At 30.2% G+C, this 23543-nt stretch overlaps 1 protein-coding gene across 1 annotated transcript; it reads left to right on the top strand.

Moving 5' to 3' along the window:
- Positions 1–3889: 3889 nt before the first annotated feature.
- LOC111030834 (homeobox protein 5-like) lies at positions 3890–20942 on the top strand. The gene is made up of 6 exons (XM_022310528.1): positions 3890–4306; positions 4554–5136; positions 6114–6548; positions 11773–12303; positions 14919–15472; positions 20405–20942. The coding sequence occupies exons 2-6, from the start codon at positions 4602–4604 to the stop codon at positions 20864–20866; spliced, it is 2517 nt and encodes an 838-aa protein (XP_022166220.1). The 5' UTR covers positions 3890–4306; positions 4554–4601; the 3' UTR covers positions 20867–20942.
- The last annotated feature ends 2601 nt before the right edge of the window (positions 20943–23543 follow it).

The following is a 23543-nucleotide window of genomic DNA, read 5'->3' as shown; positions in this document are numbered from 1 at the left end:
TTATTTTAATTTCATTTTAAGTTAAAATTTGGACAAAATTAAATGACAAATAAAGAATAATAATTTTAGTCATTTTTTTATAATTTAAAAATTGTATTCATGGGTACTTGATACTTTTTAATTTAATAACGTATATTATTATATTTTATACACACAATGACATTTTCAAACTCAATGTCCTTGACAAATTCAAAGTAACTTGTTACTTATAGTAAAATAAATAACTTTATAGGAACATGAATATATGTATCATAAAATATACTCATTACTTAGTAACATATGCTGACAGACCACCTTCGCTTTATGTCTAATCGTTTTTCGTATGTTATGTAATGATTTATCGTTAAATTCAAATTTAACACATCCATTACAGCGACTTACTCCTCAATGACGAAGAACACTCGATACCTAGTATGTCCAATAATTGAAAGTGTACCTACAGCAAGTGGTTACCTACTTCCCCTCATTATTTTTTTGTTCTAAGTTCTGTGGTTAATTAAACCCGCCGCACTACTCAAGAACCATACAACGTAATCATAAATATAACTTATGTGTTAATAGATCGCTTGTTGAAAATATGTACAGTGGATAAAAATAGATTTATATTATATACATTCTGCATATTAAATGGATAATTTGTATATTATTTTGGTTGTTTTTTTATGACGTGTTATATGAGTTGTTCAAACAACACGTCTTAGAACTATGGAGTAAATTAGTAAGTAACAAAAAAATGTTTTTTGAATAATTTTCTATAGCGTAGAAAGAAACATTTTTTTTGAGATAAATTTTTAGAAAATATGGCATATTTATAAAACATATTTATAAAATATTTAATACCTTGCAATACACCCCCGGAAAAAATACCTACGTATCAAAATTGTATTTAAATTGTAAGTTTAAGTACCTACGAAAAATAAAATATTTATTAATTACCTATGATAATTTGTAAACGTACATAGTATTATAATATCGTATATATATATTATATATCTGCTAACTAAAATTAAAAAGATCATATTTTCCTATTGTCGTTATGACCCAAATTGAATAATCTATAATAATACGCTAGGTGTATGTTTAATATTTAAATGTTGAGTTATAACTCATAATATTTATCATCTAATATGTAAACGAATTAGTTTTCAGTGTTGTATATTTTTTAAATTAGTTAATATTTAAATTAGTTACTAATTGATTATTAACTATTTGACTTAGAAATTTAACGGCAAAAAATGTATAAAATTATGTCATACGCAATATTTTTAATAAAATGTTATTCAACTAACCAACAATCAAGAGGTGTTATTGGGATTTAGGTTTATTAGATAACAGAAAGAATAACTCAATAGTTGATGAATCAAATAATATAATGAATAATTTAAAATATTAAATTTATTGTATCTACTCTGCTGACTGCTGTAATTGACGGCTTCGCTTCAATGAAGAAAAATGAACATAAGATATTAGAATTTTGAAGTAATTTTAGAAATATTTTATTTTACGTTATACTTATTTTTGTAAGTAATAATGTTATTTTTATTAACATAATTTCATAATTTTATTTAAGTTTTAGACGTTAATTTGATCATTGTTTTCTTGTGAAATAAAATTCTTTGTTTTAAATTTTAATACATAGGTAGGTAGTCTAAAATTAAAAATACAATTTTAATCGTTATTGTTTTATTAATTGTGTATGTACAGTATAAAGGTACAAAAAATAAATTCTATCTATGCTACTACTTCTTCCCCGTTTATTTTATATTTAATTTCCCTAAATTCAATACCTACTTATCTAGATTATTTGTCTACAAATTTAAAAAAGGTCCTTCACTATAGTAAGTTTAATACTGGACTAGGTGCTTTCGAATGAAATCATAACTTAGTTCCCGAATAAATTTCAGAAAATCTTTATAAAACATACACGTAATAATATAGTATACATAAATCCTATATAGCTAGATAGGTACCTACTAATATAGTTTATAGTGTATTAAATGTGTACACGTCATGTAAACCTTTGTCAAACATAAACGTCTAATATATATATATATGATGTTCAATGTATTACATTTTTTGTACAAACCTACTTCGAATAACTATATAATTAATTCATATATTATTATTTATTACCATTATATTATCTTGGATATTTTAATAATATTGTACATCCTACTCACATTGAATGTGCGGGTTGGGAAATTTCAAACGAAAAAGGATTTAAACGAGATGAGCTGGTTCAGTAAATTAAAAGGTGAGAACAAAAATATTTTAATATTTCTTCTCTCATTTTATCAAAAACTTTTGACGTTCAATGTTTATTATAGTTAGTTAATTAAAAACTTATCCTGCAAGAGTAGACATTTATTATGTACTTTATATATCGTTTATACACCATTATTCTGTAATTTGGAATTTAAACTGACTTTATACAACAATAAAGTTGATTAATATTATAGTTTTAAAAATTGATAATGAAGAAACATATTTTTAAAATGTGAAAATAAAGGATTTTAGGAATCTTATTATTTTAAGAAGAAACTGTAATCAAAAGACTTAACATTTTTGACAAGTTGAATGTAGTATTTTCGGACATTATATAGTCAGTGGGTCTACCTAACCATTGTATATAAAATTATATCATTGTAATATTATTTTAATGATGGAACTCCGAACTATGTATAGGTAAATCATAAATTATTTTTCAGTAACTTTCACAGTTTTAATTTATTAGGTAGGTACACAATTATTTTTATCACCAAGTGCATTTACCTAATTGTGTAATTTATTATTATTATATATTGTTCAACATAAATATTAAATACTACACTCAACAATATAATATAACACACTTATAAAGTTTATAAAATAGAAATGTATATAAAATAAACACATATATTATGTATATGTATAAAATAAATATACATTGCCGTCATGCGCACACACTAGCTACTGCTCTTTTCCCTAACCTCTCCTACACTCTTCTTGCCCATTTGCTGCCGTTTATCGGTTTTCTCCTTCCATACTCTTTTTCATAGCGTCAAAAACAGCAGCGTAATCTTCTATCCCCATATTCCTCAGTTTTCTATTCTAAATCTCTATTCTAATATACAATCCCGTCGTATTTTTTTTCCTTGTCGTGTACGGTCTTTTAGCTGCCAGCTAGCAGTCGAGCTGACGTTCGAGAAAAGCCGGGGGGGGTAATGTACGGACAGAATGTCGACTCAATTTTTTCCATCCAAATAGAATTTAATAATATTTATGTCAACAAAATAATTTTCTTGTAGTGTTTTAAAAAAAAAATCATAATACATGTTTTTCATGTGTGTATAAAAAATCTATGTCCATACTATATGTTTTATAATTTAGACTGATAATTAAGGACAAAGTCTATAGCTTCGTTTATATAAGGATCTCATGCAAGCATGTGCACCTTCTTCAATCTGTTTAAAACATAACCTATCTGTGTATTATATCTATATTGTTTATAAATTATATTATATTACATTATTGTGTAACACTATACCTAACTATACAAATCAAATTGTAAATTACAATGTGATTGTTGGCGCGAGTTTCTGTTTTTGTAAGATGTATATAATATATAATATAATAAATACATAAACTATACAGAGAAGTGGTTTTTTTACCCCAAATCCTTAAATCGATTAGGTACCTTATATTTACACTCGGTGGTATTATCTCATTATTATTATTATTAAAGGCCGTCATTTTTTCTCTTGCTATTATCGTCGTTCGTTTTCCACTGGAGGCTGCGGGATGTGGGGTAGCTAACTGCAGCTTGGTGGAGGTAACTTGGGCGTGACGCCTGCTCTCTCGAGGCACGCCCATAGGAGCAATAGCAGCAATGGCCGACCATACTCGACAATTATCGTCAGTACAGCATCCCTCATCTCACTCTACCCGGTGGCACCCACTTCATCCCCTTCTATTGCTTAAAGGGGGTGCGGGAATAAGTTGACTGAGAGGAAAAACAATGATGGTGGTGGCCAAAAACATTAAGGCCCAGAGAAGACCACCGCCGTTTACCGCCAGTGTCATAATCAGTGCGAAATCAGCCGCCGTTGTTGTATTATCATCTATATAATATTTTAACATTATTGATAATACTAAGTAAAATAATTTTAATAATAATAATCAAGTTGTTGTGTGTATAATTATGTATTATATAGTTTACTGCTAGCAGTTGTGCGGATAATAGTTTTCCAGTGTGGTGAATAAATGTGTATCTTGCGATTAAGGATTTTATTGGATTCCTTGTACACTGGAAAAATAAAATAAAAAGGTTTTTCTAAATATTATTTTTATTTAATTTACATTATGTTACAATGGTATATATAATAGCCACCGCTTTATAATATATATATAAATATATTATATTATATTGTGAAATACGTGTGAAAATGTTGCTAAATAAAAGTATTGGCACGCGATTCTTACGGTGGTGACATCATCTATGATCATCAAATAAGTTATTACTTTCAATTTATATGTATTCATTACTAAAGTAAATTTAAAACCATTTTCTATAGATATATTTATCGGTATTTCCTACATTTGGTTTTCCTAAAACTAATTTGATGGAGAATACTACTTCAACCACATTTACAACTGATAATCAATCGTCAAATAAGAATAACGAATTGAAAAATGGGGAAAATATCGAAGATTGCCAACAACAGCATCAGAGACGCCAGAGGGCTACCGGAAATGGTCGGTGGTGTACCAGCAGCGTTCGATCACGATCATCTACATCATTTCTCATACACAATTTACTAATATCTTGTTCGGGTGATGCTAGTGACGTGCAAACAACTGTATCTCCTCCATCACATCCGTTGGTTGAACAAGATAACGACAATGAAGATACTAGTAATAATAGTAGCAGCAGTGAAGGCAAAAGTAGAAGTTGTAGTCCACAAGAGATACAACTATCATCCCCTGTAATGGATGTAAAAGAAGAAAAAGAAGATGATGTTAATGGAATGTACGATGCAGAACACTACAGAATTAAGAGACGTAAATGCACCATTCCTTTTAGAAGGAGAACAGCTAAGAAAAAAGAGAGCAGCAGCACTAATGCTAGCGGTGATAGTGATATTGAAAAAAGAGAAAGTAAGAAAATCAATAACAATCTAGAATTGTATAAAGCAATTTATGTATGATTAATATACCCATGATTTGATATTTCATAATTAGTAAAACAATTCACAAATTCAAGCTTAATATAATCATAATATTCAGTTACCTATAGCTAAGTTTTTTTATTTAAATTTTTTTAAAAATATAATCTCAAATTCTTACCTATCAACATGTTAGTACCAATTTAGTGAATTAGATTATAATCACAAAAAAAATGTAGGTAGATATATGTATAATTATATTCTTAAATTGGATGCTGGTACATTAAAAATATTATTTATGTTTTAAAGATTCACATAAATAGATATTTTATTTTCAATAAAAATAAATCCTACAAAACCAATTGTTATTTATTTTCTCTATTTTTTATACTAGCATAATTTAAAACGTAGTTGTGATTTATAAATGACGCAAGTAACTGTTTGATGAATATGAAAACTATAAATCATTATTTAATTATAAATAATATAAGATAATATTATTAATTTAACATTTTATTAACAATTTTATTAACGCGGTAGGTAAACTACATACACTTGGAAAATCAATACAGTTTCATTAATTTCATTACACAAATAGTCAGATTATCTGGCAAGTATATGTATATTCCGCGTTATTAGTTATTAGTTATTGTTATTAGTAGTATAGGTATTAAGTTAGTCAGGTTAATTAAAGCTCTCGAGGTAGGTATAGATTACAATAATATTATAATTCCAATTAGAATTTATTTTTAACTATTTCTACCACATTAATTTGCAGATATGGCTTTATTATAAAAAATACATTTTTACTAAATATTATCTATAGGCACCTACACGATTTTCGTTATGGTAGTAATTTACTGTCATGTAGGTATCTTTAAATCTTACAACCGATTATAGTTTGTTTATCTTATAACATAAATCAATGTGTTAATTAATTAATTCATTCATTGGCATTAATGTTAACAGTTGATAAAGAAGCATCATCACTAAAAGTTTCTGAGGAAGATTCACAAATGCCATCAATGCAAACCCAATCACCACCTATTTCAATATACCTATCCACAACTATGAATCATCAACATCAACAATCTGCGATACAAACATCAACCCAAACACCTACTTCAACGTCAACCATGCCTGTGTCATCGTTAAACTTCAGCGTAAACGCCATTCTCAGTGGAGGAGGATGTTCTAATGGGCGAAGCAATAGTACTAGTAGTAACTGTAGCACCGGAAGCAACGGGAGTAACGGGTCCAGTGGTTTCGGGTACGGTGGAAAAATGATGCCGCATCAACAAAATATATATGACACTGGTCAACAGCACAGCCAACATTTGGCGTCTGCTGCTTTTTTGCGAATTACAGCCGCGGCCGCAGCAGCTTCCGCTTCATCGCCTTCTGGTAAGTTGAATTCACCATGATAACAAACTCTAGTGTAGTACGAAAATATTAGAACAAACTAATAAATATAACCAAATAACGTATTTTAACAAATGTAATCACTAATAAGAGTGGTTAGGTTAAACGGAAAAGTAATATATAGGTAATATTAAAAGCTGTACGCAACGAATTTGTCGTTTGCAAAACATAATATTATTCAATTGTAGTATTGAATGAATAATAATATAGTTATAACTTATAACTTATAATTAATACAATTGCTATAGGTAGGTAAAGAGTGTAATAATTGGAAGTCATAAACTGCTAAACGAAATGCAATAGAAAACATTTATTTTGTAAATGTTTTCTTTTAAGTTATAGTATATGTAGTCAATTACGTAATAGGTGGGTACATAACATTACATATAAATATAGTTAATTTCAACGTCTAAACGCCTTATATATCACTGGTACAATATAAATACGTATATAAATGCTTAATATTATAAAGGGACTATGAGTGCAATGATATTGAAGTATATTATTATTATGGTGATAATGGGCGGGACTGTCGTTCGATCTTTTCTTTTTTTTTCTTTGCTATAACTTTCATTTTTTCTTATTCCCCAAACGGGTAAAGAAAGTAGCATATTCTTTAATTTATAGCATTAGTCGTTTAGTGCTGTCATTTACAGCCTTTTTTTGCAAATGTATGTCTCTCTATACATAATAATAATAATAATAATAATAATAATAATAATATCTTATTAGGTACAATAACTGTAACAATTATTAATGTTATTAATATTATTGCAACATACGTATTGAAAAATTCACAGTACCTTATATATTTGTACGAATATAATACGAAGCCTAAAGTTGAAAAACGGTCTAATAATATTTACTTAAAAGTTGCATTTTTAACACTAAATTATATTATTTTTTTTTAGTTTAAGAGTGAAATATTCATAATAAATGTGACAATTTGTATTTACTACTATTTTTGTCAATGACATAGATATAAGTAGGTGATAAGATATAACATAATAGTAAACACTGCACATCCGACTATAACACTATTAACACTTCTCTGTTTACATAAATGTACATCGTATATTCGTTCATAATATTGTGTACACAATGTACAATCGATTATTTCACTTAGGACATAATGTAACATAACACAAATACAGCTGAGATATTGCTATTGAAGCTCTTTAGTACTAATAGTAACATAAAACTATTTATACAAAATGTTTAAGCGACGATGTAGCTGACTTATTATATACATTTATATGTGCTGTTAGTCAATCGATCTTTGTATAGAGTTACCCAGGAATGACACGAAACATCACGATTATTATAAAGCAAACACTAGGAAAACGAAATATGATTCCCTGACATTTTTACTTATGTCATGGGTCTATTAAGTATGTGTGTTTAATGTTAAGCTACGCGATTATTCCTTGTGTATTATTAATTCATATTTTAGTTTAGAAAAATTTTAGATGTAATAATACACCTACCTAAATTAGTATTTCATATATTATAGCCATCGGTATATACTAAACAAAACCATGAAATAACTTAGAAAAATACATACTGTATAATATGTACATTGTGTAACGTCCCCTCTCCACCTATCGTTCTGTTTCTCGCGACCTGTGTCGTTCTGTTTATTTTAACGAGGTCTCAGAGACTCGATCTCGGTTTTTTATTATTACTAGAGATCAGGGTTACCTACCTTATGCGAAGCAAAATATTCGACCTATATATATATGTGTGTTTGTGTGTATCTATTATTAAATATTAATGTATTATTATTACTACAACATCGAATCTTATAATATATCAAACATCAAATAATATGTATTAGATATACTTATAAATTATAACTGAGGGTTACCGATCGGACCATACTGTGTCGTGGGTGCCGATATCCAATGTGGGTTGATTGGTCGTCTGCGAGTTCTCTTCAGGTCGTTGTCAGCCCTCGACTTCCACTTTCGACCATTCACTATGACTATATGAGTATATGACCCTCGACCATCGACTCTTGATTCTATCTATCGACTGCTCGGAGTCCCGGTCGACTATTAACACGACGCGTGCAAAACATGCGTCAGCATAATGTATATATTGCATACATATATGCACATTTACCATTACTAACACTCAGCATATTAGCCGTGCTCAACGTAGGGAGTACTGTACGATGTCGATGACGACAATCGTTACAAATTTACAGTTGTATAGAATGGATAACTTATTTATATGTGTACCTATAGGCTATATTAGACTATATTCTGTTATAACAATCATTGGTGGATCAGCATCTATATGTATAAGGATAATTAGTATTAATTACAGGCTTATTTACGGGGTTATTTGGGGAATGGATCCCATTGACTTTTATTTTGTAACTGTTATACGTACCAATTGCTTGAAAAAACATAATATTACATATAAATATAGTTAATTATTTTAATAATTTCTTAAGTTAATAGCATGTTTAAATACTAAATAGTACTATACTAATAATTAGTGATCTTGTTATCATGGGATCTTACACACGAGAAGAAGAATTAAGTACATATGAGATTATTGAAGAACTTCGCCTTAAAAATAGAAAATTATATTTTATATTTAATAAATTAAACGTATCCAATTTTATTACGTTTATTATTGTTTTTAATCCTGTTATTGAATAAGGGACAAAGTGTGCACTAAAAAAATAATTTTCTGTATTCTTCCAATCGTAAACTCCAAATCACCCCTTGTATAGTACATAATATATCATATGTTATATTATTATTAGTAATTTTTTAGTTTTTTAAGAACATTTTTAAAATGTTAGTTTGTAATATTAGGTTTTCCGCATGATGGCTATGTAATCTGTGCAAGGTTTATTTCCTAGAAATTATTGTGTTATCGAATGTCATATATTAAACACAATGCACAATATACATTATGTATATTATACATACAAAATATATAGTAAGTATATAGTCATATATCAAGTATGAAAGCCACAAATAATATTCTCCTATTTCATTTTGATAGTATAAGACAATTTGCTTTAATATTGACCCAGAGTCCACACTCCACAATTAATATTTTATTTGTTATGTCGTGTGTATGATACACATTAGACAAACATAACCAGGATAAATTCCTTTTTTTATGATACAATTCACACAACATTTGGAAATCAATCATAGAAAATGTATGTCTGTTTACCTGTTAATCTGCTGTATAATCTACAGTTTGCTTTTATAATACTATAGCACTCGTGCATTTAACTATTGCTTATGTAAGGAACTAAAAACAGTTCAAAATCTCAAAGTGAAAGAGTTGTAATGTATTTTAGACTTTAGAGGTAGCTTTTCTGATTGTTTTATAATTGTATTTATCTTTACAGTATTTCCCTGTCGACGGCTATAGGTATTTTACCAGAGAACAAATAGCTCGTTTAAAATAATAACTAAATTTGATTTAGCATATCATTTACATTTTTACAACTATTCAACCAAGATAAATACATCTTGTAAAAAACAATGTTTTTTTGATATGCAATCTATATTATTTACTAAGATATTTTTTTAAATTTTTTTTATTAGCTTTCGGTATAAAACCATTATAGCTCAAACTACTAAGATATTTATAGGTATTTAATATTATGTTATATCAATTGTAATTTTCCTATGCATATTTAGTCTACAGTGATCGTATTGAAATTGCATACATTCATATCAATATATTATATACTTATACAGACAATGATTGCATTTTTTAATATGGAGTATATTATGATTAATTTCACCCACTATAGTTTTTTTTGTAGTCAAATAATATTTTTTAACATCAATAACATGTAACATCTTCTTCATCCTTTAGTATTGAAATATTCAAAGCATGCATGTTTATTAAAAGTATCAATTATAAATTATAGAGGCTATTTTTAAAAAATTTAAGTATTGGAAATATGTGTATAAAAAAACTGTAGTTTTCTGCTATTGAGACTACTACAGGTTGATACTGCGTTATATTATTTTTGGACAATTGTGTCATCTGTAAGTCACAATAACATAAACAGCTAATATTAGTCTGCTTAGGAACTTAATGTGTAAGACATCCGATATAATGTCAACAAACCAACAATAATGTAACGCGGTGTTATAACACTTATAACTTGTGATAGTTGCAATACCTAATAGAATAGATTTTATCGGAAAATCTTATAAGTCGGGGTGGCTGCGATAACCAATAAAAGTACTAAATTATACTATGTGTGTACAAATTAGTATATCCCATTGATAATATATGTAATAAATTGGCAATCCCTAGAGGCTAGATACTAATATATTATATATATTAAGGCCATATGGAAATCTCTATAATTGCTATACTAAACACTCGTGGAGCAACGTTCCCGAAGTTTCAGTACATATCATAGTTACCACTGTTACCAGTAGTAACTAATAGGTGGCCGTTCTAATTTAAAGTCGGATTTATTGCTATGTCTTGTGTTGTCTCATGCGAAGGTGTGGTACTATATGGTTACAAGTTACAACAGGTAATCATATTGGTTTAAAAGTTGAGCTGTAGTTAAATATTAATATAATTGGTCGCAACATGATTATTACATGATACCAAAAAAAGTATCGTCTAATCACAATGCGATTTAGCGCACGATATAGCTGTGAAAGCGCCTTTATACCATTTCTACCCTTCTATTGTACTAATAATTATTATTAAATAAATAATATTTATTACTTGCCGTTTGAATTTTTAACTATTATCCGTTGTTTGACATTTAGAAGTTTTAAGAGAAGTATATATTGACATAATATTACCAATCATAGAAGAAAAATATAAAATAGTTATTCATTTAAAATAAAAAATGAATTATCCATGGTGTACAAAATATGGGTATTACCTCATAAGCTTATTTTTCTGGAACATCCGGGAGAGGCTGAATGGTGGCCTATCAATTTTATACTATCAATGGTAGGTATGTCCATGTAACATCATAATTCATAATTGCACAACAGTCAACAAGTAACTTCCAAATAAGCAATAATGATAGTGACTCAGAATCATTTGAAATTATATTTTGAATACTTAGATACCTATGTGTTTATTAATATTTCATTTTGACCACATAATATAAGGTACCTACACATGAATTTCTTTTAAAAAAAAAGTAGATGCTCGAGTATGATGTGTTTGTTCATATTTTTAGGTCCAATGTTTTACCATCATCATCATCTCGCTTCAGTCGCTGCTCTCCACCACCACCACCACCACCAACAACAACAACAACAACAGCAACAACAACAACAGCATCAGCAGCAGCAGCAGTTACTCCAAAACCGAGTACACGCGGCAACCTGCAGTCCGTCACCTACACCTCCGCCGTCTTGTCTACAGGCCGCCGCGTCTAACACACCGCCCACTTGCACCTTCTTGACGGACGCCACCAGCACAGTGACCACTGTTCCACAGCCTGCACAATCTCTTCGAACCATTGCCAAGCCCATCGCACGCAGGCCCACCAACTCCGCGAATCCCAATGTGGGCTCCAACGGGAATCTCCACAACTCCGCATTGCTGCCTCTGGCCGCCGCAAATTTGGAGTCCAACGGACCATCGAGCAGCGGCGGTGGCGGCGGTCTGGCGAACAACGCCAATGAGAGTTCTGGCGGTGGCGGCGCAAGTGTGTGCAATTCCACCGCACTGTCGAACACGTCCACTTCATCTTCTACTAATCCCGGTAATTATAGCGTATTAAATTTCTTATAGAGATTAATTGTTATATATTATACTCAGCATTTCAACCTAATTACTTACTATAATTACACCTATATATTACTTACCTATGTATTATATCATAATATATTATAGCTGCTGCTGGGCCGACGTCAGGCCGTATGAAATGATTAATTACTTAAATTTTGTTTAAAGTAATTTGTAATCTTCACCGTTAATGATGTATAGTATATCATATAATATAATATATAAAGTACAGCGATGATGGTGGTATTAGTAGTTGTGTACCTACCTATAACAGAAAGTTTGTTGTTTCTGTTAGTTGTTTCTATAACTTTAGAGAAAAAAAACAAAAACTAATAATAATATAATTTCTCGTTGACCCGGAAAAATGTTTTTCTCAAACGGTGCGATCCTTTCGAAGGTGCCAAAAAACATATACCTCGTACAATAATCATTAATTATAAAATAATCGTTTGCCTCGAGAGTTCGTAGAGGGGGTAAGCGAATGTTGCACAGTTGCTAACAATAATAATTTCTCTTATAATTACCCCCTACTATCGTATTTACAGCTATGATATACATATATAAATAATAAATATATTATTATTTCATTACTTATATCGTTATTATAAAGTTTGAGCACCGTAAATCAAAAACAGACTAGCAATATGCGATGTACGTGGATATGTTTTTGACGAATGATACCACGCGTTAAAATAGATCGTTAAACGCATTCGCGTATGTCGTAAACATAAACTCGTACAGTCGCGTCTACGGCGACTGGCCGACACGTGCCGCCGGCCTCCGTTCGACTGAAATGTCATCGGCAGCACACGCAGCAACACAGCGGTATATATGCACCAACTAACAGCAATTCGTATAATCATATAATATTATATATTTTATTATTACATAGCATTTTAAACGACGATTATCGTTGGTCTAATCGCCATGTATTATTTATTATTTCATATTTGTTCTGTTTAATATATTGTACATACATATACGAATACGATAAGGTACCTACCTATTATAAAAGCAAAAAAATGAAAAATAATAATCAATAAAATTATAACGAGAACTCGGGAGATGTATAAGAGAGTATAATAAATATAGAGACGAATTTGAGAAGAATGGAAAAATAAGGAAAATAATATAGAATGCGCGAACAAGAGAAATAACCGACTTCACCCCGTCCCGGCGCAGTGTAATCGAGTGCTGTGATTCCAACCTACCCCCCGCTCCATATCGCTGTTGTTCTAATACACCTCCCCAGTTCTGCCAGCAAACTCATTCGCCGCCGCCAACCCCTGGGCGAACCTGTCAAACGCACGCGCTACACACTACCCTCAGCGCTACCCTTGTTCCCATCTCTTTTCCACTCACTTATTATAATATATTTAATAATCCAATGCAGCCGCAAAAAAGGGACCCTTCCGCCGTATTCTTCTTACTATTGAAGTCAGTTGCACACACTGCCCACCGATTAGTGTTGTTGTCGTTATTAGCGTCTGTTGCACCGGATTGCATTTCTGTTTTTTTTTATAATATAGTATATATATTTCGTCGTCCCCTTCTTTATACAATAATAAAAAATAATAATAATAAATAATTAAAAATCATCTACTATAACGTAGGCGATAGCAGTGGAACATTCTGCTGCCCGGCATAATATCATAGATCCGTGACTAAAATGAGTACAACACTTGAATTATTTTCAGAATAAAAATTATTATTATTATTATTATTATTATTATTATTATTGCAACACGTGCTGTTGGCGGCGCGAATATTGTCGCCCTGCTCTTTGCTGCAATGTGGCGTCGGCGTAACGCAGTAATAATCATAATAAGATGAGAAGGTAACAGCTGCGGCTGCTTATATTATTATTAACACCGTCTCTGTGGTTATTTATTATTATTTATTTATACACTGACTAGTCGGGTTACACAATAGTAATATTTCGGAAAATGTAGCTAGCGGGGCTTGCAGTCCATTTGGTATCCCAAGCTGCTTGTCGTTTTACTTATATTCAAAAAGCAAAACATTATGTCCACATTAATTAATTCCATAAAAAAAATACTAACAATTTATACTACCATATAATAGGTTCTATTGTAGGCCTTACATTTAACACACAACATTCACCTTACAAGGTACCTAATTTGTTTGTAAAAGGGTACTTGATTCTTTAAATACTATATTTATGTGTAAGGACATAAGGTGTAACAATTAAATACACCCCAAAAATAAGTAAAACCAATTTAACAACCATTTGATTGAAACCAAAATCGAGCAACAGCAGATTTGATAGATTTCTTATGACGCTTAGATACCTATATACAAGGTATATAAATTCTACTATATATAAATATAGGTATGATTCAATGTTTTGAATTTTACTTCTAAAATATATTAGATTTAAAGTTGTATTTTTTTTTTAATTCAGGTATTTAAACTTGATCTTGGTAATTAATAGTTAGTAATGACAACTTTGCAAGCTTAATTATTGGTACTTGTGGTATTTGGGAAATATACCTACTAAATAATCGTCGATAATGGCACATAAATAATATTATACTGGTTATAAATATTTTTTTAATAAACAATTTTTAGGTCCAGGACGACCAAATGGAGCTGGAATAAACAGGTTCCCTATAGTACACCCTCAGTACAATTATCGCCATCATTTAGCTCATCAACATCCTCACACTCATCATGAAATCCTCATGATGCAGTCTCGATCAAATGGAGTACCTAGCGCGAACAACGGAACATCGAACTCTCTGGCTTCCGTTCCTCCGTCGCCTTTTTCATCTTCCACCACGTGGCCTTATAGTGGGGGATCCAGTGCAAACGGAGGAGGATCTGTACATATAACCGGAACGACTGCACATCATCATAGAATTACGCCATTGCACCATCATCAGCATCATCCGTCAGCAACAACCATGCTATTAATGAGCACCAACAACAACACCTTAAACGTGATGAACGGTGTAGTAGTTGGTGGAAATAACAGGGGAAAACCACGGAGGGGCATGATGCGACGGGCCGTGTTCTCTGACGCACAACGGAAGGGCTTAGAACGTCGGTTTCAGGTGCAAAAGTATATCAGCAAACCAGATAGAAAGCGATTGGCCGACAAGTTATCGTTAAAAGATTCACAGGTAATTGAAAATAAATATTTATATTATTTTCATATATTTTACATAAAACTGTAGGTAATATATTAATATTTAATGTGTATAGTATTATTAAACTAAACATTTATTTTTGGGAAGGTAAATATTTTTAGCAGCATTTATTTATATTGCCAACGGCGTCAAATTGTTTAAATATCGTTTATAGTTCTATTGTTCTATAAAAACCATTAACTTATTATTTATTATTTATGAGTATCCAAGACTAAGTTGTAATTATTATTAATCAGTGCACAAATAATATGAACTATAATAATAAGTTAAGAGTAGAATTTACTAATTAATAATTATTTTTGCGATCGGTAGGTATTCTATTTAAACATTTAATGCTTAAACTTGACATTTGTATACTTTTATATGAGCATAATCGATTTCTTTCTAGCTATTTATATAATTATACAATATTTAATAGTAATTTTATTCTTGTTCTATGAAGAAAAATATTTTAACGTGGAGTCGCGGTAAACGTATAAAATGCTTTTAATAAATCTTCGTATAGTTATTTCATCATTACCGGATTACAGACAAGAGCTATTGACTTTAGAACGGTGTACTATATTCAAAAGTTTATTGAAAGTCTAGAAAGTTGGATGAGTGTCTGGGAAGTTAAGTAGAAGTTTATAAGATATGTCAATATGAAATTATTTGTCGATGGATAATAAACAGCTTAACTCAAGGGTCCATGTAAAAATATATATGGGTACACCTATAATACATATACCATAACATATCATACAATTAAGCAATTTTAACCAACTTAACTTTGTATTAAAAATATAAATTAAGTTTGTATAAAATATTTAACATTAATACAGCTACAAGTTATAGATTTGATTGTGAGTTATAATATTTTTAATTTTTAACAACAAATTGTATTAGAATTCTTATTTACATATTAATTATTTGTAGAACACCTACAGACTATGTACTAGAATGAACTTATAAACTACATTAACTTATTAAAAATTAAAATAGGTACATATATAAATCCCTTTCACGGTGAAAATCACTGTAACCATTATTGTATTAAATCATATTTTGTTAAGGAATAATGTATAGGTAGGGAATAAAAACATTATTGTAGATGTGTGATCAAGAGTAAGTACAGTGGTAAACCCCTCAGTGACACATAGATTAACATACGCTAAGGTACTTTTCCCTTCTGTGGACGGCGTTTAGCGTCACTACCGGTCCGGACTGTATAAGTCGGCGTCTAGACCCGGAGCAACGTCGAGATGCCGTGCTGTTCCACTATTTAAAACTGCGAGGAAACCGTACAGTTGGGCATCACGTCGTTCGGTAGACAAAATATTTTTGATGGATTTTTGGAGTTTTCTAATCTAGTTAAGAAACAATTATGAAAGGTTGCTACGCTTCTTCCTCGATTGTTTTAATGCCAAAGTCTTTCTGACATCAGGTTAAAGACAAAGGGTGGAGAATCAGTAATCTTATAAGAAGTGTGATATTTTGGAATGCTTGAATTATGTTTAAATTCTATTTCTTAGCCAATTCCCTATTCGAGAAGTTCCGAACGAGTTTCGGAAACGAGCGTTGAAATTTAATCGTCTTTATTATTTTTAATTTTTGGTAAGGTTCTTCTAACTTCCATTACATTTTCTTATTGGGCATTGGACAGTCTTCTACTATGTAAGAAAATGTTTGAATGTCATTCGTATTTCATATGATATTATGAAGTACACGCCACACAGCCAGTTCTTTAGCCAGAAATTTTTTCATACATTTTAAGTTTTAAGTTCAATAAACTATTCGAGCCAGGGTGGATAGGTACATTTTTACAGGGATATATTTATTAGGCCTGTATATATTAAATTTATAAAACCCTCTCTTCGATCTTAATACGTTTTACAACTAAATCATATAATATATTATATACTACACGATCAATTTTTAAAAATAAACAAGTATTAAAATGATAAAAATTTTTAAAATGTACTACTCTCTATATTAATATACTGTTATACACATTAATTATTATTATGATTGTTTATTTTTGTCATTAGAACATCGAACATATTTATTTATATTTACATTTTATACATTCATTAATTTTAGTACAATAGTACATACGATGATTAAGTAATTTACTTCATCAGTGGTTCGTACAACAAAATAGGGATGTATATTTATACTGGTTTCAAAGCGTATTATACGTAGGCCTCTAATGGAGTGAACAAATACTACAAATAACTAATAAGCATTAATACTGTACAGCCACCACCAGCCGGTATTATATTACAGTATTAAACAAATTTATTTTTATGTTATAATTTTTTTTTAAGGGACTACCAGGGAAATCCCGATTTTCCTATGGGCTTCACTCACGAATAAAAATTTCGAGCATTGACTGTATTTTTAAAATGATCTAGTAATGTGCTATTATGTGCTTGTAATATAATGACGATCAACATTAAAAAATAAATTATGCTTTCATAATAAGTAATGATATTGCCATAAGCCACACGCAAATTACCTATTAATTATGAATGAAAAAATATATAATTTTATTAGTTTTTGAAAAAATATATAGGTGATATTGTAGAACAGAAAAAAAATGTAAGTAATGTAATGTGGATAATTTGATTTATATAGTGTAAAATGTTTATTGCAATATCGGTCGTAACAAATTATCGGAACAAAAGCCAACTGTCAAATTAAGCGGCACTGACAGATACCCTATTTTCACAAGGATAAATTATACCCATTTTACTTCAACAAATAGATAAAAACTAACTTATCACTGGCATCTATAGGTAACGTATATGGCTACATGGAACAGCTTTATTATTATAGACTCGGGAATGAAACGATATTGATCCTATAAAGTTGCAACTATATAAGATTAACTAATAGTTTGAATGAACAGGAAATACTTTATAACAATATTTACCAATTGTTCCAGATAATAATAAATATTTAAAAGGTGATAAGTTTAGGTACGCACTGGAAGTAATTTTTAAAAAATATGTAGGTACCAGTTGGTACTTATTGCATGAATAAAAAAATACGGCATTGTGTTTGAAACTTGTTCAATACATTGACAACAATAACAAAATATCCTATATCTCTTTTGAATAAGTTATATATACACACAGTTATAACACGTGCACATAATGTAAATCATCAAGTAGCGGTGGAGAAGGGTCGAAATTTGCATGGAAGTGGAGCGGTTAGTCCCATCCAAAAGCATATTCCAAAAGTTCGTAATACATCCTACCTTTTTTAAAAAATGTAGAATAAACAAAATTTAAATTTAAAAAGCAAATAGCATTGAAACAAATGTATATATCAGTATATAACTACGAATACCGAATAATTGATGGTGCAGACTGCCGATTGTACATCTATACCAACTCTGGTCTCAGTACTTAGTACTCACCATAAGTCCGTATGTGAATATTATTCACTATAAATATTTATTGTATAATATCAGGAGGATGGACAATACCAAAATGTGTTGCATATATGTATGTAACTTGTAAATCATATAGTAATGGTATTCAAATACATAATTAGCCACTTCAGAAAATACTGTGGGAACATCAAAGCTAACCTCCAAGAAGCATTAGGTCTTGATCCAGACAGCATCAAATCTGCCTTTAAATTCCTAAAAATCATCAAAATTTATCAATTTAATTTAATACAAATCTATTATTATGTGTTTGTTTTTGTTATACATCCTATACTAGTACCTAATACCTATATTACTTTCCTTTCCCTATTCTCCCTGCTTCTTTCTGTTGCTCATAATATAAAATAAATTATTATGTAATTTTTCCATGTAAATACTATTTAAATTTCAAAAGGCCAATTATCTTTGTTGTTGTGGTTTCAATAAAAAAAAAAATAATAATAATAATAATAATGTTATTATTTAAATTGCAAAAAGCCAATTATCTTTGTTGTTGTGGTTTCAATAAAAAAAAAAAAATAATAATAATATTACGATCTGGAGGCGAGGCATGTAGGGGATCGAGTTTTTCTCTTTATTCGGACTGTTTACTGTTTAAGCCCTACAATATTAGAATATCGATAATGCGCTTAAACAATACTTCAATACCTACAAAACATAATATAATTTATAGTACGTATAGTAACCTACACTGGCTACACTATTATTATTGTAAATCATGTAATGGAGTAAACAGTGATCATAAATATAATGTTTATGTAAACTACATCAATTTATAACTTAAAAGCTAGTGTTACATTTTTCATATTATTATAATAAATTGTATTATATACCAAGAACTAAGATTAAAGATAAAAATTAATTAATTAAAATCTCAATCCGTAATTATGGGGTGATCTATTTAACGTTGGACTATATTCCACAAAATACAAGATTTTTCTTTTACATTAGGTATTTTAAATTGTTACAAATAATATTTTTTACTCGTCTAAACTTTTAAATACTTGTAAATAAACTATACTCGTCCAAAATTTGATTTTTAAAGATCAAAGTATTCCAAAAATACTTTGCTCTGGAATAAGGAATTAGAAATACATGAAGTCTTTAAAAAATATATATAAAAAAAATAAAAACCTTAATGATAAAAAATATTTTTTTAAGAAAAACGTTTTTTTTAAATGATTAAAAAAAATAATTTTCTAAAACGTTAATAGTTTATGCAAGTGTATCTTATGTAAAACGAAATACAATTCCCCGGTATAATATACAGATTATATACAGCTAAACTAGGATTTGGATTAAATTAAATTTAACCATAACAACTACGGGGTCATATCATGTTATGTCCACTACGTGGATATATTCAAGTATTCAAGTTTAAAAATGGGCTAGGATTGCCTTCATTAATTTTTTACATGAATTTCGTGACTAAAAATTTCGTTGAAAATGTATTTATTTATTTCGTACAGGTAAAGATATGGTTCCAAAACCGTCGGATGAAGTGGCGCAATACTAAGGAACGGGAACTACTGGCGGCCGGCACGGGTTGCCGTGAACAGACATTGCCGACGAAGAACAACCCAAACCCAGACCTGAGCGACGTGACGACGACGTCCACAGCAACGCCCAATAGTAGCGCGTTGTCGTCTTCTTCGACGGCGGCAACAACGTCGACCGCGGGACTCGGAGCGGCGACGTCGGCGATACCAACGTCGGCAGCTAGCCAACAGGATAAAAAAAATATCAACGGCATGAAAAACCACCATCAACATCCACATCACCATCAGCAGCAGCATCATCATTCGGTCCAACAGAAGCAGATACAACAGAAGAAGATCAACGTGGCGGTGGATCAAATGCTGCTGAACAGAGGCAACGGTGGTGGCGGAGGTGGAGGGCCACTAGTCGTCAGGCAACAGCAAGTGTTGTAGTATAATTATAATTACGATAATAATAATAATAATTAAATAATAATAATAATTATAATAATAATATATTATACGTATATTATTAACAGTGATATAATAATATTGTTGTATTATATTACATATTATGCATGTATGTATAAATCACCTTATTATATGTATACCTATATCTAATACATTAATAATAATAATAATAATAATACGTGCCATGACGAATAAAAATTTCCCATATTGAAATATTTAAATCATTGTTTGAACGTTTTTTTTCCTGTTGTTTTCCGATACCTATTATGATAGAGAATGCAGCAGTAAATATCATATTATGTCAAAACGTGCAGCAGCGATGGTATCGTGGTCGAGTATATTGAATACAAAGGGAAAAATTAATTATCGCATAGATTTTTCATAATGGACTGACTGTAGGTGCTATTATGAATTTCTCTCTTTATCATTATTATCCATACCATTTTTTTACTCTTTAAATCTCCATAATCGTAGGACAACGAGTTATGTATATATTATAATAAAATATTTTATATATATATATATATATAAGCACGACTGCTCGAGTATAATATAATAATATTTTTATAGGTACTATTGAGTGGTGAAAAATGGGAACATAACATGTGGAAAAGTGAATAAAGGGGCGGGAAAAAAATACCCAATAATAAAATATATTATATATAGTTGGGCGAATAAAACCCCGTCGAGTCGGTTGACAAACGAACGTAATCGCCGGAGAGAGCGAGAAAAAAAACTCGTCTCCTCCTCCGAGAAACATGAAATAGAGGTAAAATTTTTTCCAACGACCTCTCCTCTCGTCTCTGCGGGGACATAACATATATATAATAATATGACAAAAACAGAAGTACCGGGGCTAAAGTATTAAATATATATATATGTAGGCAGGTATACGACGAAATGAGAAAAAAGAGGACGGATAGAGAATTGATGCCGGCATAAGAGCTGCGCAGAGTTAATAATAATAATAATAATAATAATAATAATAATAATAGTAATAATAATAATTCTCGAACGTAATCGGCTGTCGTCATTTTCTCGTTTTTCCGCTCTCCGCCCCAAAGCTCGTCGTTAGGAGCACATACTTATTCGTCGCATCGAAGGCGGACTAGCGAGGGCGCGGTGCTCATTTTTTTCCATCTTGTCACCCCGTCTTTTCGTCCCGATGGAAAAACTCGAGAACGAATAAAATACCTCGGCGTCGGAAGTCGTAGAGGCAGAATTCACGCTGCAGGAAAACTGAACACACATAACGCCACATTATTACATGATAATCTGATATCTGTATTTTAATATTTTTTGTCGTACCAATAACTCTGCCTGTATAAACATAGTAGGAAACAAATATATAAATCATTGGAAAGGTATTATCAAGGAGTAAAGTGGCACAAAAAAAATGTACACTTTAATATAAAATACGAAAACAAATATAGCAATCTGTCCAGTACTCCAGCAAGATAAAATACATTTTCCTGGTCTAAGTCGGATAAAACGAAATACAAAAAGCTCATTATCCTAACCAATTTACATAATAAAAAAACATTTGTTTTTTCTCATATAAAACGTTCATACGAATAAATTAAGGAGAAAAAGCACAAATGCCGATACCGAATTGTGTGCTCTGTAAGAAGTGCAATATTTTTTAGAGTGTTGATTTTACAATTAAAATGGTTTTTCAGGTCGAATTTTGATCAATGGACTATATTTTACAGAAGAATAGAAAGATATTATCATGTTATTAAAATTAATACCTGACTGCAGCACCCGTGGACAGTCTAGTTGACGGCGTCAATTCCAGGGGATAATATGTTTTTATGTGGCGAACCGTTTCTACGTTTCTAGGTATTATATATAGAGCCTTGGCCCTCGGTGTGTATTATTATAAACACCTAAAATACATTATTGCTATTTTATTTTTACTTATCTATACACTGCGCTGTCCGTTGGGCATGACAGTACCTATAATACATATATAGTATATTATTTATTTAATTATTATATTATTAAATTGTGTATTTTAGTATTTTAGTAGTATGTATTCTAGAATCAAGATACAACTATACAAGATATTATTCATATTATATGTTACATGTTACAAAGATTCCTGATACTCCATATTTTATACTTCAAATTGGATTTTATAAACTATTATAAATGTATACATCTATATGTATAATGTTGTCAACTTTTCAAAATCATATTATTAAAACATACTTATTCACTTAGGTATTAAGTCATAAATATAATATGCAATACGTCAATACACATAATATAACATTACCTATATCACTATTAATAAATACATCATACATGACATAAACTCATAACTCACTATTTGGAGGTAGTTAGGTAATAGGTACTTATATTATTCATATGTTATATGGTAAAAATGAAAATGGAAATGAAATTTGTTATATTTTGTTTTTAAATTAAATATTATTTTATTAATAAAACCTTGATTACCTTTAAGATAAATTGATTTTCAAACATTTTGTCTGATAAATTATATGTACTAGGTATATTTAGGGCATTTAGGCTGTATATAATACATTACATTAAACATCAGCTGTATTACTAAACTTAGTAATAACAAATACAAAGGAAGAAAATGATATTTTTAAAAGGAGACTTTTTTGTCCGTGACAACCTGAAAATTAAA

The sequence above is a fragment of the Myzus persicae genome, unplaced genomic scaffold (genome assembly GCF_001856785.1).
Source record: "Myzus persicae strain clone G006 unplaced genomic scaffold, MPER_G0061.0, whole genome shotgun sequence".
Classification (NCBI taxonomy): Eukaryota; Metazoa; Arthropoda; class Insecta; order Hemiptera; family Aphididae; genus Myzus; species Myzus persicae.
This window is presented reverse-complemented; position numbering and strand designations above follow the sequence as displayed.

Coding starts and splice junctions, on each gene's coding strand:
- LOC111030834 (XM_022310528.1), top strand. CDS start 4,602: ATGGAGAATACTACTTCAACCACATTTACAACTGATAATCAATCGTCA. Junction 5,137..6,113: donor TGATATTGAAAAAAGAGAAA/GTAAGAAAATCA, acceptor TAATGTTAACAG/TTGATAAAGAAGCATCATCA. Junction 6,549..11,772: donor TTCCGCTTCATCGCCTTCTG/GTAAGTTGAATT, acceptor TCATATTTTTAG/GTCCAATGTTTTACCATCAT.